General features: G+C 38.8%; 1 protein-coding gene across 1 annotated transcript in view; it reads left to right on the forward strand.

The window, feature by feature from the left end:
- The window catches only part of LOC118342337 (hippocalcin-like protein 1), a 35613-nt gene that overhangs the window by 13925 nt on the left and 5785 nt on the right, over positions 1–15903 (forward strand). The window contains exon 2 of the mRNA XM_035680828.1: positions 14113–14281. Within this exon, the coding sequence (XP_035536721.1) occupies positions 14186–14281 (96 nt within the window). The 5' untranslated portion in view covers positions 14113–14185. The remainder of the gene's footprint in view (positions 1–14112; positions 14282–15903) is intronic.

Consider the following 15903-nt stretch of genomic DNA (forward strand, 5'->3'; position numbering starts at 1 on the left):
CCCTTGGAGAGCTTAAAAAACAGCACATTAACCCTTTAAGATCTCAGTGCATGTGGGACAATTCACCTCCCAAGCAACGTGATATGTTTGGCAGGTTGAAAGGAGAGAGGTTTGATTCAGTGTCCTATTTAACTTGCCCTTACAATATCATTTACACCGGAGCAACAACTAAACCTAACCGCAAGCATTTCAGACTGTCTAAGCTGCTGGACGGACGTTAGAAGAATACAATTTCTCTCCTGATGCATGCAGGTTTGTACTTACAGCATCTTTGTGCATGCATTGTAGGTAATGGGTATGCATGCTAGAACCCCATTAAACCTGAGCGCCTGTAAGTCAGGTGTACAAGGGTTAGACTGGATGCTCTGAGCCTCCATTACTCCTCCCATGTCTTGTTCAGACCGCCAGGCAACTAAACCAGGACACCGCGACGCATCTGAACCCACTTTTTTGGTAGTTTAGTAACAAGGAGAAAGGCCAGAAGGCTGGGTTCTATTGGTCCCGTTGCCAGTCTGCGTTGGCAGGAGCAGAATGGAAAGATCTAGAGCAGCGATACCAGGGGAGCTCATGCAGCAATGCTAGGCCCAAGGCATTTAGCAAAGATCAAGGGCTGTTAAAAAACGACAAACTGACATTGGAGACGGTTTGGAGGGGAAGGGAGATAGATGGAGGAGGGAGGAAAAGAAAAAGGAGAGGCTAAATGAGAGGATAGGGAAGACGGGTGTTGTTTGTCAGCAGATCGATTGCAGCTAAGGATAGAACTATATCAGGATTCTCCTTCACCTCAGCAGCATGAATAGCTACACTTGTGACCCCTGAGGGGAATCTGTGGATGCTATAGATTTGTTTAGGGGTCAGTTTGACAGACACAATGTCAATTATTGACAATATCTTTGATGGGAATCTAGGAATAATTAATTATAAATAATTACCTTTATATTATAAAGCCCCTCTTAGAAAACAGAAAAAAATCTTTCACTCACTCATATCAAGAAGCATCTTAAAAAAGGTTCAGTCAGTAGCTTTTATTGGTGTAACTTCCTTCACTGAAAACACCACTGTCGCTTAGCTTAGCTGTGTGATTATAAAGAGTGACACCAATTCCCAGACACAATCATGATGCTAAAGGCTAACTCCTTTGCAGATAGGTGGTAGCTAAACTATTAGCCTTATAAGAAGTGTCCATATAGGCCTAGTTTTTAGTCAGAATTTGCGTACGGTTGTTAATGGTCACACAAAGCGTTAGTATAAAAAAACAATGAAGTCTAGTGAATCTTTGAACCCAACAAACAAATTTCAATTTAAAAAAGGGGTTCATAATTTCCACCTCTACTTAATGTACAGAATGTGCTTGTGTATGCCGTAATATTGGTGAGAACTGCTCCAATAATCTGCCTATAATCCTTAGTTCATCCACAGGATTACCCTGTTAGCTGTGTGGCTGCTATACTTTAGCATGTTAGCATAGAAGTAAAGGGTTCCCCTCAATGCTCAGGTTGATTTAAGAACTTGTCTGTCCTCATTGGTCATATCTTTAAAAAGACATTAATTTGAATGAATGGGCCTTTGTTACAACATTTTACAGAGGTCAAAAAAGGTTTCAGTACTTTTTGGTCTTGTTTAAGGCCTTACAATCTATACTGACAGCTATGATAGTGGTAGGTATTTGTCTAAAACCATTTCCATTAGTGCAAGTTGTATAAGGGCATGAATCATAGCTTTTCTGACAATCAGTTGGATTAGAAAAGAGTCTTAGAAAAGAGTTCAGATGTCTCAAATTGTGTCTAAAAATATCAACGTGCTCTTGAAGAACTGGAACATGGCTTCTGAACTGTGACTAGCTCAGCTGCTGAGGCCAAGTTGTTTCCAAGAGGAAGACGAGCAAACTTGTGGCTGTACCTCTCCCCATGGGAGTGAGGCTGCTACTGATATAATAAGCTGTCTGGGTAGAGGTCCACAGTTCGGCCTGTCAGCAGCCGAGCCTGCTGTCTTTGGTCCGCTCAGTGTGCAGAAGACACTATGGATTTTCATATTTTATTATGCTCAGGCCCCGTGCTAGAATTACGCACTCGCTAAAGGTCATAGCACTGAACGGTGCAGATACTGAGACGAAAACAGACGCAGGGAGGAAAAGAAAAAGTGTCATTAATTATCCATCAGTGTTCCTCTTGTTTTGTTTAATCTTTTTTTAATCTGCTCTCCTCTTCCTTTCGCTTTCTTTTCCTTCCCTCAGTCCTCGCCCTTTACTAAGCAGCAGCAACCTAACAAACATTTTCCACCCATATCCCCCGTTAGACTCGCATATTGTGTAATCAACAAATGTTACAGCTTGACTCTCTTTGATGCGCCAACTGTGCAGGCGCTCGGCTCGTCGTCTCCTCGAACCTGGCTCTTCCCACACAAACACATGGTGCGCTACAGTTGGGAAGCCAGCTAGAGCTCCCTCCCCTGCTGTGTATACACGGACAGATGCAGCGCTGACCTGAGCCGTATGCTAGTGAATACAAGTCTCTCTTAAAGCAACAGCTTTGAGTGTTCACAGCACTGGACCAAATGCTTGATTTACTGCCTCTATCAAACGTGTTGTAACTTATAAAGCTGCCGTGTCTTACACCAAAATACACAAAAACTACTAACTGAGGCTATAATAGCTGCCCACACTTTTCTCTTTGTGGACACTCACCCTGCTCTATTACCGTGCATTTTATCCATTTGCATGCGTGAAATGCTGTTGCTAAACTGAGGAAGTGCATTTAAGGGACTGCACTGACTGCGTCTATGTCCAACTGCCAAGTAGGCACAAAAAATGTGTTAAAATTGGATAGTTTCAGCACAATCTTGAATGCATATTGCTTTTGTCTTTGATTTGGCATGATAAATTTCACCCACTTCTGAGTTCCTGGTGTGCATTTGCAAATATTATGTGCAAATGTCCAGTACAATTAAATGCCTCATACATGAAGAGAGAGGTGACAGTGGAGCAGCTTGAAGACTGAACTAATAAATGTGTGTCCTAACTGACTGTGAGCTTCCCAGTGTAAATATTTCATAAGGAATGGCTGTGAGGAGGCTTTCCACAAGTCCCACTTCTTAAAAATATTACATAAATATTATATAAATGAACATCTTCTTTTTCCTTGTGGTATCAACTGGCTTATATCTCTACCCTGCATGGAAAGAGAAAGGAAACCTGTGTGTATACATTTCCGTAGGCTGATATATTTGTGCATGTGCAAGTTGGATTTTCTTTTCTTTCTTTTCTTTTTTTAATCTTTGATGAAAAATTTAACAGCCAGAGAGGATGTTTTTGGTCAGGGACATCATTAGAGGAAGACACTCGGAAGAAAGTTGCATGGTTTGGGTGACTGGAAAGCAGGGACACAGTGTTTCGAGAGAAAGAGACATGTCTCTATATTCACACACTACTAGTTGGGCAAGAAAGAAACATGGCTTATTGTGTTGGTGTTTAAGGAAAATGAAATCACTGTCCAGTGCCAAGAAGGCTTTTTATCACAAATCGCCTTATTCGCAATGGAGTTGTGGGAATAGGTTTACCTCCATGGCGTTTCAAAGGCAGAGAATTGATCTGTATTTGCTTGCTACCCAAGTAATGGATAGATGGATGCTCTCAGGTTGCTTGAACTTTTCAGTCATGTAAACGTGATTGTTACTTCTAGATGGAGGACATTATTTCTTGTCTTTGTGACCCAGATGAAAATAGCGTTGCCCTCCAATGGACGTGTTATAAATGAGGTCAGCCGCCTCCCAGATGGAGGTCTGAGTTCCTGAAAAGAGGTCTGTTGCTCTGTTGTCCTGCAGGGCCAGAAGGAAGTGTGTGCTCCAACTCTGTCAGAAAAAATTGCGTGTTGGTGGTACCATAAAGTGGCATATACCCAATGTTGCAAAATGTCCTTCTATTACTAATTTATATGACATTAAAAAGCCCCTCTCACTTTTGGCATTGGAAATGCAACCAGCAGGTGGCGCAAGGTGACTCCAGTGTCATATAAGATGAATTCCGTACATTTAGTGGGATAGTTCCTATAGTTTCGAAAGCAAATCTAGTTCATTAATTGCCATTTTAGTTAATAGTGAAGTGACTTATTTTCACAAATATGTAAATAATGTACATTAGAGACATCTGATGACATCAGCTTGGGCTCTGGGATATTTTGATAGTCGTTTTTCACTGTTTTATGATGTTTTCTTGACAATAATGATAATGACAATAATCTTTAGTCGCAGCCCGGATGTATGAGACTAACTTGTTTAACATTTCCATCCTCTGTGCACTGAGAACAAGTAGGTGTCCAAAATCCAACATGCTGATAAGTGGACAATGCATATTTAGGCGAATAGGAAAAAGTAAATCCTTTTGCAGTTCTCTGAATTTGCGATAAATCTTACTTCTGTAAATAATAGTAATCTTAGGAGCATGATTTTTCCCATTAGTGGTTATTATTTCAGCATGGGTTCCATCCCTGATTCGCCCTAACTCTACTTTCTGTCTATCTGTCTGTCTAATTTTACTGTCTGTCTATCATCCTCTCTGAAGTGAATACCACATAAGCCTTTTAAGCCTTTTCCTACTGCACTTACATGACCTTAAATGTTACTTCATCACATTCTCCCCTCTCCTCCTCCTCGCTTTCAGTCCTCGCCACATCATCAGTGGATGTCAGTTTTATACATTATTTTAATGAAAGAAGGGAGATCGTAGAGGGCTATAAAGTGTGTGCATACATGTGTGACTACATTCTCTTTGACAGAGTATTTATCAGGGTTTGGACATGCTCTGAAAAGTGTAGCAGCAGGAGAGAGAGCTCCACACTGAGGACCAGTCCTCATTCTTATTTTTAACCTCTCCATTAATGTCTTTTCCTTCAATAGTTCTCTGTATCTGCATCAATCCTCCCTTTCTTCTCCTTCCTTTCCCTCCTCTTCTTACTGTCTTTTTTTACACTGTCTCTTAAGATGGAAACACATGGATTTTAGACTTGATGAACTGATATAGCAGTGACATAAGGGAAAAGTAGTCTTTAAGGACCAGATTCAAATTTATTATTTATACCTTGAAGAACAGTTTACATATTTTAAGTCACTTTTGTTTGTGGCTATAATCAATATTTTGTATATTTTTTTGTATGAGTCCCTAGTTAATAGGTAGGAACCCACAGGATTATTTGTATATATAGCTAAAAGATGTAGTATAACTCTTCGGTTCAGTCTCAGCCCTCTGACAAAGCAGGTAGAAAAAGCTGTGATATTATTCATTAATTGCCAGCACCAGACATAAAATCCATTAGCTGATGAACATATAGTATAGAATTTAGCAGCTAAAGAGACAGATATTTCCTTAAGGAGTTGGTGGAAACCAAATCAGAGCTTAAATCAGAGTGAATGTTAATGAGTAAAATTCATAAAGTGATCAGAATGGAAGCTCTGTTTCTCCTATGTGTAAGTAAAAAACTGTTTGCAAAGAAATTAGCAAAATTAACTGATAACACTGTATGTCAGCGATGTTTTTACAGCTTGTTTCTGATGCCCCAAGTAACCAAAAAAATAAGTTAATGCAGGTTTAAAGACCATGTGTTATTAATACCTTGAAGGTTTAAAAACGTCCCCTTGTTGATGCTGCCAGAAGCATCCTTGAAGGCTCCTTGAAACAAGCTAATTTGCCCTTTGGAGGATAAAGAATGCTATTGCAGTTGCCAAGTCTGGATGTAATGAAGGCATGGCAGCAGAAGAGGAGTGGGATGGGCAGAGACAAGTTATGTTTTTCAAGTGCACTGGTAATGAGAGTTGCATGGTGTTCAGACGTGGCGGATGTGAGGTGAGGGAGACATAGTGGAGAAGTTGTATGTGGCTTGGATAAGAGCTTTGGGACCAACGATGGTTGATCATGTCGGATTTGTCACGGTTAAATTTGTTTTTTTTTCGTTGAAACAATTAATTTTAGCTATAAATTAGTTGATTGTCAATACTCAGCAACAATTTTAATAAATGATTAATTGTGAAGTTTTTATATATACACATCTGGATCCAATTTCTCATATTTGTGTGTGTATGTGTAATATTCTTAGTCTTATCTGATAGTAAAGCCTGTTGGTTGGACAAAACAAGACATTTTAAGGTGTCACCATTGGGCTCTACTGACTTGTGGTGGACACTGTTCACTATTATGTGAGATTTGCAGCCTTAGTTGGCATGAGTCCATGATTTAATTTTGTTGATGTAGCTGGTCTAAGTAGAGAAAGATGCAGTGAAAATGGATTCAATCGAGATATAGAGCTGGACATCATCAGCATAGCGGTGAAGCTGGAGACCCTGACAAAAGGAACCAATAGACAATGAACAGTAGAGGAGCAAAACCATTACTTCTCAGAACTTCAGTACTGCATGTTGTCACCTCACCCTGCATCTTCGACATGAATACTTACAGTCTTCATCATAACAACAAAAAATAGAGTAAAATAACCACCAATCTTCAGGAAGAACAATCTGAGAGAGAGAAGGCAGACAATGGGCTATCACGTCTCTCCAGTGTCACAGAGAGAAGTGACAGATCATCAGGGTGGAAATTCCAGGAGAAGAAAAGCAGATTGTTGGGTACAAATTATGTGAAATTGTGAGTGAGATAAAATCATGTAGAACAGGAGGGGGACAAAATGAAAGAAAACAAATATGGATAAAAGGTAAAAGCTGCCCAGCGTCTCAGGTGGCCTCTCAGATTGCTGCACTTTGAGAAGAGGCTGCAAACACTCGAGTGAAGAAAAAAAATCAATGGTGGCTGTCAGATTTCTTGATCTATTGCTTTTTTCACATGGCACCAGCTCTGTCTGCTGTATTCTAGTGCTGCATACCACTTTGAACAACCCCTCCCTTCCTTGTCCATCTTCCCTTCTCCAGTCCTCTCGCTTTCCCTTCTCTCCCACTCTCCATCCCTCTTCCTCCCTAATGACTGAGCTGTTGGCAGGCGATATGAAGGCGGCATTTTCTCGTCTTATAAGCACATTAAACAGTCGAGAAAAAAGACTGGCTCCCTAAAATGTTAAAATGGACTTTGGACTTATCTCCTCTCTAACTCTCCCTGACTTTTTCATATTCCTCCTGCCCTTTTTTCAGTTTCCCTTTCTCCATTTCAATCTGTTCTCCACCGCTTTCTTTCTCCTTCAATTTATTGTTGCTAAAGATGGGCTGACGTACTGTAACAGGCTTTTATTAAAAACCTGATATTGGCTAGCTATTGTCACCAGTGTTATCTACCTCAGTGATTATGGCGGTATACCTCCCTGACCAAAGTCAATATGCTTTTAATATTTTTAATGCCCAGGGAAATCATTCCAGCCTTGTGTGGGAAGATTTTACTCAACACTAAAACCTGCTGTGAAACTTGCTTCAATCTTCCTTAAGGAACAGCTAACCCAGCTTAAAAAATTAAATTTCTTTTAGTGTCCACTGATGTGCTGTAAGGTGCTTCTGAGGGGTTTCTTCTGGGTACTAAAATGGCCTTATAAAAGAATCAAATTATAATGTTGGCAAAAAATATTAGCTACTGGCATTTTAAATGGAAAATAAATTCAGAATGAGACTTCAAAGGTTTTACCATATATTTCCTAATCCAAACTTGGTGGTTATTAATTACATATCTCAGAGTTTATTTTGCATGACATGCAATCCATATATGTATGAGATGAAGATATGTTTCTTGTGACATACAAAAAGGTTGTACATGACTTCTGGCCAGGGTTGGTCAAGTTACTTAAACATTTAATAAATAACCCATTAGATGCTGTTCATTTTAAAAATAATACCTGCTTAGTCATAACTAAATTTCTTTACAAATGATTATTTTCATCACATTACATTACTTGACCCAACTCAGCTAAAAATGGCCTTTAAACAACTAACACTAACTTAGTTTTGTAAGTTACAGAAACATTCCTGATTGCAAAATTAAGTCAGTGTCACTAACTTAAACTTAAAGTTACTGATCAGGATTTTGTTTTTACTTACAAAATTGAGTTTGTTTTACTTATATATATACATATATACATGCAAGTGGCTATAGTTATTGGAAAACTATTACTATTATACTATACTATACTATACTATACTATACAGAACAACTTCAGAGTTGAGTTTCAGGTAAATATTATTGGTCAGAACTATTTAGAGAACAAGTTTTTTTATAAAAGTTTCTAAGGATTAAGTAAAAAAAGGTTATTGACACATTTTACACGGATACTCATACCACTACAAAGTACATTTTCTGTATTCGTTTTTATTTTGATCAGGGAAATAGAGTTGTAACTGCATGTGGTAAGTGTTGTTACACGACCTTCTGGGTTTTTGAAAGATTGCCAGAGATTTATCCTTTTGGAAAAATGGTTTCTCAGAATATCTCATTGACTCAAATGTGGTGATAATATATGAGACACAAACTGGGGCTAGTAGATAATCTGTGGTCAGACAGAGATATCCCTCATATAAAAGTCTAGGCTTTGTATTTTTCTCAAAAACTTTCTACCACCTAATAACACCCTTTGGTGCTCTGGAAGCACCTCTCGTCCTTCTCTCATCTCAGCTGCCTTTCTCTATCTGATTCTATCGTTGGTGTTACATCATGTCTTTGTCTCTCTCCTACCTCTGTCTTTCCCTCCTTTCTCTTCTGTGCAATGATCATCAACCCAGAGGTTTGTGACCCGCTTAGTCGCTCTGGAACAGATGTTCAAGGGGCAGAGTCAGTGTATGTGTGTGTTCAGTTTGAGTATGTGTGTATGTGTGTCGACTTATGATGGGGCTGGACAACAACAACTAACAAGCGCTGGGCACTTAGACTGGAGAGATGGATTAGTGATTTATGCCTTAGGATGGAGGGATGAACGATAGAGGGATAGTACGAAGGGATTGGAAGTTGGGTTTGGGTTTTGGGGGCCAAAGGGAGATTAAAACAACAGTTTCTGGTAAGGACTAACATTTTTGCTATTCTGTGACTCTCAAACCAACAGGGAGGCACGCAGTGAGCTCTCACAGGTCACAGCTGGGTTGAAGAAAGAAAAAAACTAGGTGGAGGGAGGGAGAGAATGGCGAGTGCAGTGAAAAGGTCAGCATGTTAGAATAGGATTTGTTGTGCAGTTGTAGCTAGTATAAAAATACTGGCAGTTTGCCTGTCAGTTTACATTCACTGTGATTTAGTCTCCAAGGGCTTTGTCGAACCTGTAGAGGGCTGTCAGATGACCTAAAGCTTCCTTTGTTGGTGAACATTAGCCCAAAGAAGCTCATTGCGTTTCTACTCAAACATCGCAGAAACGGCACCGAACAAAGTTTAATTTTTGTAATATAATAAGAGCTTTGTGCATCGTTGATACGATTAATTTTGTTAACTTGTTAGCTAACTAGCCATTGTGTCTTGTTTTGTAGCTGTGGGATAAATTAACATTAGCAGTGGTTGTTAGTTAAAGGGAACATATTCCGATTTTCAAGCAGCTTTGTGTCATTACAACGTGGGTGGTATATGCAAATGAACAGCGTTTAAATGTTATATATACGAAACAATGGGACAGAAATGTCATTAAACTCACCCAAACTCTTTTCGTTGGTCTTTCCACTGTTCCAACCATCACAAAGGCTGGTTTGGTCTAAATCATTCCTAAATACGCCGAGGTAGATGAGAAAATACTAGTTACAGTCGCTCTACTCAGCTGCACACGGAGCAGACCGGCAATCTAAACAAACCACCCATATCTTTACACATGAAATAATTGTTTGCTGCTATAATAATGTTTTAAATCTGTTTAACTTCCCAGATGTTACCCGCACCGATAGCCCCCTGCTCATTTGGCAGACTTCCGTCTCTCTCGATCCCACTGCCTGTGGCTCTGGGGCTGTTGTTCAAACTGCAGATTGTACTTTAACTTTAACATCAGCATTTGTTGCTCGGTCAAATAGGCCTGTTCTGGCACAACTACTTATACTACTGTTAAAGTAGTGTCCTAGTTACCCATAAATTGCTTGTACATTTAGAAACAGTTTGAGCAATTTACTTTTTTCAGTATAATTACACTCACTAAGGATGCCTGAGAACCTGCATTGTCATAAATAAACACAGTGGATTGGTAGTAAAGAGGAAAAAATACAAGAAAAATTTATTGGTAATCAGACAAGGACATAACACAGGAACAACGGCTGAAAGAACATCACATCATACTCTCACAGTAGGAATGTCTTACTTGTTCTATGTCATACAGGACAAATCTCGTTCAAACCACCATGTAGTCTTTTAAAGGGGCACTCCACCAATTTTACACATAAAGGTCAGTTTGCTCTTCATGGTTCCAACTACTCAGCCTGTGAAAGCTCCTCGAGAGCCACAGACAACAGCATGCTGTGTGGCTCTGGAGGAGCTTTGTTAAATCTGAGAAAATAACCCTGATGATGTCATCAGCTTTATGAAAGTACAATGCTTAATCACTGGATTACCACGTGCAGATATTGTTTCACTTGGCTCAAATAGGCACTGAGGGGAGAATGACAGTTAAGCGTGGATAAGAGCATAAAGCAAGAGTTTAATTGTTGAGAGAAGGTCCCACATGTTAATACAAAAAAGCATATTTTTACAACAACAGTTATACCATTTACAAATAGAAACTTCCTTCACCTCTGAAATGACATTAATCCTACCTGACAGAGATTAGGGATGGTTAAGATTCAACAATTTGCATCGGTGTGCCGGCTCCAACTGTTCAAGATGCGATCGCCCTGATTAAGAAAGTGTGCACTGGATACAATTTGGGATTACATTTTTTTCGTTTGTATCTTAGCATTGTTAAAAAACAATTTATTCATATATAATTAGCAGTGAACTCCCTATGACTTTATTATTTCGAAATAAATTATATTTAGATTGAGTCCTCCTCACTAAACTGTTTCTCAAGCAGACTAAGAAGAACCAAAGAAATAAAATAAACTATGTGTACCATATTGAATTACAGAAGAATATATTTATCTAATTGTATCACGTTGAATTGCATTGTGTTGAATCAAATCATGTTGCTTCACATGTTTAATGTAATGGACCACTGGCAATGCATGGAGATGTGTATCGGCCTCCGTGATGGAGATGAACATCCCTAATAGAGATGGTTACTTTGCCATACAATAGAACAAAGTATTGCAGGGAAATAACATAAATAAAATCAGCTCCATGATAACATTAGCTGTAATTACAGTTGATTTGTGACATTACCACAAAGCTGTGTGAGGGGATTCATTTTCAGTTCATTGCATTTTGGATAAAAACTATAATTCTTATTAACTGGTGTGCTTTAGTGGCTGGGTCATTTCTTAAATATATATCATTCAGCACAAGCAACATGTTAAAATAGTCCTATATATGCAGTATTCTTTGTTTATGGATGAAATACTTTGCTCTTTATTCACTTACGTTACTCCCTTTTGCTACAAGCCAATTAAAGAAATGGTTTGCTGTGTATGTCATAGTTGCTTTAATTAGAGAATCTTTATCTCTCCAGTTAAATGTCATCCTCTGTTCCATGCTTTTCTTCTTTCACACCCCCAACCCTCCCCCCTCCCCACACACACACAGGGTAGACTGTTTGTTTTGTGGCTGTATTCTCTAGATGACAATTGGACACCGTGGGCGGCTATTATTATTTTCTACAGGTACTAAAAAATATGTGCGTGTGCCACAGGTGCGTGTTTTCCAAACACTCATGTGAGACACAGCAGTGCACTAAGTCTGTCCTCTGCCTGCTCAACTAAAACACACAAATTACTGGTTTATAGCGAGACCTACTGATTTCACATATAGCTTTCTGCTCTGCAGATACCACTCAATTACTCCATGAGGAGAAATTAATTTGTATATGCCTTTGTCCTTAGATTGTGTGTATGGCTAAAGACTTACCGAGCTGAGCTGGGTGCCTGTGTGGCTTTTGAATGGAAAAAACAACAAAAAATCACAAGAAAGACATTTTTGTCAAATGTGATTGCAGTATAACTTAACCAAATTAAATGAGATGTGTACTGTCATTTAAACAGGACAGAAATAGGACATTTTCTTGTGTTTTGGGAAAAAATAAGATAAATCTGTCTTTGTTGACGACAGGTGGACATGCAGTCCAGCAGATCATTTCGGGACATAGTCTAGATATAGGCTGAATTTTAATGCCACCTGGCAAAGGTCCATTATATTGTTTTCTAATCCTCAGAGTGTACTGCATTCACCAGTCCCCAAACAGAGAGGAGGAAATCATAATTGATGGCAACAGTTCTCCACTTGGTAGTCTGGGAATTGGCTGCAAGCATTACTGTCAGTGCACAAGCATTTAATCTAACGCCTTCAGGATGAGTGACTTAATATGAGTATAATTTTATTAGCTGAGTAAAGAGACGACCGGACGTGTTTCTTTACACATCTAGCAGACCTGTTTCTGTGAACTCTCGCCAGGCAGCAATAAAGACCTGCAACACCCACGCCGTCCACCTCAAATGCATCACACAAACTGTTGGACTTTCTCAAGTTCATAAAAACACAAACAGCCCTGTGCTTGTTCTCACTTTCACACACAAACACACACACACACAAAGTTGTTAGTGTAATTAACCAGCATGACTGAGGAGAGATTGGAGGTCAGCAAGGTCGGCCGGGTCTCATCGGGAGTGTTCAAGCCTCGGTGATACTGTAATTTAAATCATGCACACACGCACACAGAGAAGCAACTACTTTGATGGTTGGTCACAGGCTAATTAGCCGTCTAGTGCAAGGTAGCAAAGTTAACAAGCACAAGTTTGTTACTCTTTTTTACACAAACTTGTTACAGTATACATACAGTGTCATATAAGTAATAAAGTCATGTTAATTAATAAATGTTTTCTGCCTTCTTGACTTGTGCTTAAGCTTTTTAATTACTTGTTAGTTACTTATTATGCACTATTTTATCATGTCATAGATAAACATTTTAGTGGTTTTATCATAAATATAATTATTATATATAATTAGGTTTTAGAAGTAAAACCTGGCCATAGTTAACCAAAGGGTACATAGTCTGGCTTCAAGAAGTTTTTAAGAGGTAAAAACACAATGTACAAACAATACAGTACATGTGCCCATTATTTGTAGCTTCAAATGATTTTAATCTTAAAATGAATGATCTATAATATATAAAGGTATTTTTAATGGATTATATCACAGTTTGAAGGGGTAAAAACACCTTAAAATGTACATAACATTATATGAACCCCTAGTTTGTAACTTAAAAAGACCTTCATTTTTTAATTTAGACAAAAATGCAGGGGTTCCTAATCCAAAATATTGGGTATTTTTAAAGGAGTTCAAGGCCATTTGATAGTATAAATTTAGGGAGGGTAAGTAGAGTGTTAACCCTTTAACAGTGACAGTAATAGTAAAAACCCCATTTAAAGTACACATGTTGCATCATTATAATGGATGGGGGGGGGTTGCATCACTGAAATCGTGTTTTGTTAGGCAGGTCGAATTGAGATGAAGATTAGGAGATCTGGGAACACACGGACAAACACACACATACACACACACACACACCACGCAGCTGATTTGACACACAAACACACAGCTGGTCAGATAAACCCAAAAATGTGATCAGTGGGCTAGCACTTGACGTCACGGGGGTGTGTCACAGGATTATTTAATGTTTGGCGAATGTGATGCAGCAGTTTAACTTGTGGTGTTGCATAACATGCCGTGTCAAGGGAACTAGGACGTAACAAAGTCATGTTGTCAATTTGTCAACTTCTTGTAGGGAACTGCCTTATGTTATTTTTCCATTGTTAGCTTGGTGATTTAATTTGTGCTCTATTTCCATGTATTGCAGCTGGCTAATAATAGCATCTTAACCAGCTTGCTTTTAGTGAGCTCTTAATTCTACTTTAAACTGCAGCCTTGCTTTAGGAATCCTACTTTTTAATCACTCATGTTTTTTTTTTGTTGGTTCCGGTGACGTGCGGCTGTTTGCTGACCAACTGCATTTCGCTTCTCATTTGTCACAGGAGGTCATCCTCCTCCCGGCTTAATTGTTGCTGACCTCTTATGTTTTTATCTCTGATTGACAGGTGTGAAAAGCGGCCTGGCTAGTGCTGTAGTCACCGTTGTTGTCAAGGAAACCAAGAGTCCTGTCCCGTTGCCATGGGGAAACAGAACAGCAAGCTGCGGCCAGAGATGCTGCAGGACCTCCGGGAGAACACTGAGTTCTCCGACCATGAGCTGCAGGAGTGGTACAAGGTATACAGACACACACTATACACACGGTCTGGACATTTTTGGGTGCTACCAAGTCATAAAGATGGTACTACTACAAATTCAGTAGTGAAAAGTAACTAATTACATAGTATTTGCATTTTGTAATACTTTATACATCTATACCGCTACAATTCAGAAGGACATATTGTATTTTTAGATTTTTCATTTAGCAGCAATAGTTAATAGTTACATAGTTACTGTAGATTCAAAAGTAGCTATATGATCGTCTTATAAAATATGATACACTGTAATATACTAACAACCCAACAGTTTATAAAGTAGTCCACCTTAACCTAGCTTCTTACACATTATTGCATCAGTAAAATTATCTAACTATAAAATATATAGCATTATGTAAGACTGAGTATGATAGTTAAGTACATTTTACTTAATACTACTAATTTATGGACTTTCTGCTGTAACTAATAGGTACATTGTGGTATTGCTAATTTTACTTAAACCTGCATTCATTGATTTTATGTCAGCTTAATAAGCTGTCAGCACGGCACTGACAGACACTCAATTCATGAAGTTGTTGTGGTGAAACCAAGCCCCCAGGAAAAGCACCAGGCTCTGAAGCATAGAGGCCATAGTGTAATTCCAGCAATGGTGTCCATCACTTGATGCACGAAACACTGTGAAAGAGGTGCTCACAACCCTCCCAGAATGACTCATTTCACTATCAGAATTTGATTCATTCAGTCCAATAACATTTGGAAAGTCTAGAAGAGCTGGACAATTAAATCATTTAATCCCCAATCAAGGTAGCGGAGGGCTAAACTGGAAGTTAGGCCACGCTCGGCCAGTGGAAGTCTCTAGAGTGCTTGCCCCACAATGCGGAAGCTCTGAGTAATTTTATACCAGAAAATCAAACTTTTTTGGTTTAATGCACCACTGAGCTGCTTTCATAAGAATAAATGGGCCCCCGCCTCCAACACTGTATCCACTTCCCATTTAATGCATACAGGGGTGAACCTGCTAGCATACAGTCACCCATTTACACATCTAGCAGACATGAAGTAACATAAGAAACAGTTGCCTCAGGTAAAGATGTTGATGGTAGCCTTGAGGGTGAACCAAAACATGATAGTTGCAGGCTGTAAAGAACAGTCCGCAATTCCTTGTGGGTTTGTCACCAGGAGGAACTCCCTCCACATTACACATACTCATTTGATACATTAATAATATAAAAAATATTTAAATCTGCAGCTTTAAGGAAAAAGATAGAAATACTATAGGAGTCAGTTTTTCCTTTAACTGTCTTCCTTTAACCTTTTGATATTAAAGTTGAGTTAATTTAAAATGATGATAATGTTAATGCGTTTGTGTTATCTGAGTTTAAAAGTCAACAGTATGCTTGTGTGTTGTTAAAAATGTACACCTGTCTCAGATAATTTAACACTTCAGTTACCACTGAGCTCAGAGAAACAGCACTTTGACACCTGTCAACACAGATTTATATTTAGTAATAACTGAAAATGTTATCTATAATGAAGTAATTCCAAGCTGTATTAACACACCACATCCAAGTAGAATTTCTTCCACTGTAGAGTCATGTTTCAATAGTAACCAGTAACACTGACAGCATCCTTAAATGTTTGTCT

This window comes from Morone saxatilis, unplaced genomic scaffold, assembly GCF_004916995.1.
Source record: "Morone saxatilis isolate NCDOM2014 unplaced genomic scaffold, NCSU_SB_2.0 Contig9, whole genome shotgun sequence".
Lineage (NCBI taxonomy): Eukaryota > Metazoa > Chordata > Actinopteri > Moronidae > Morone > Morone saxatilis.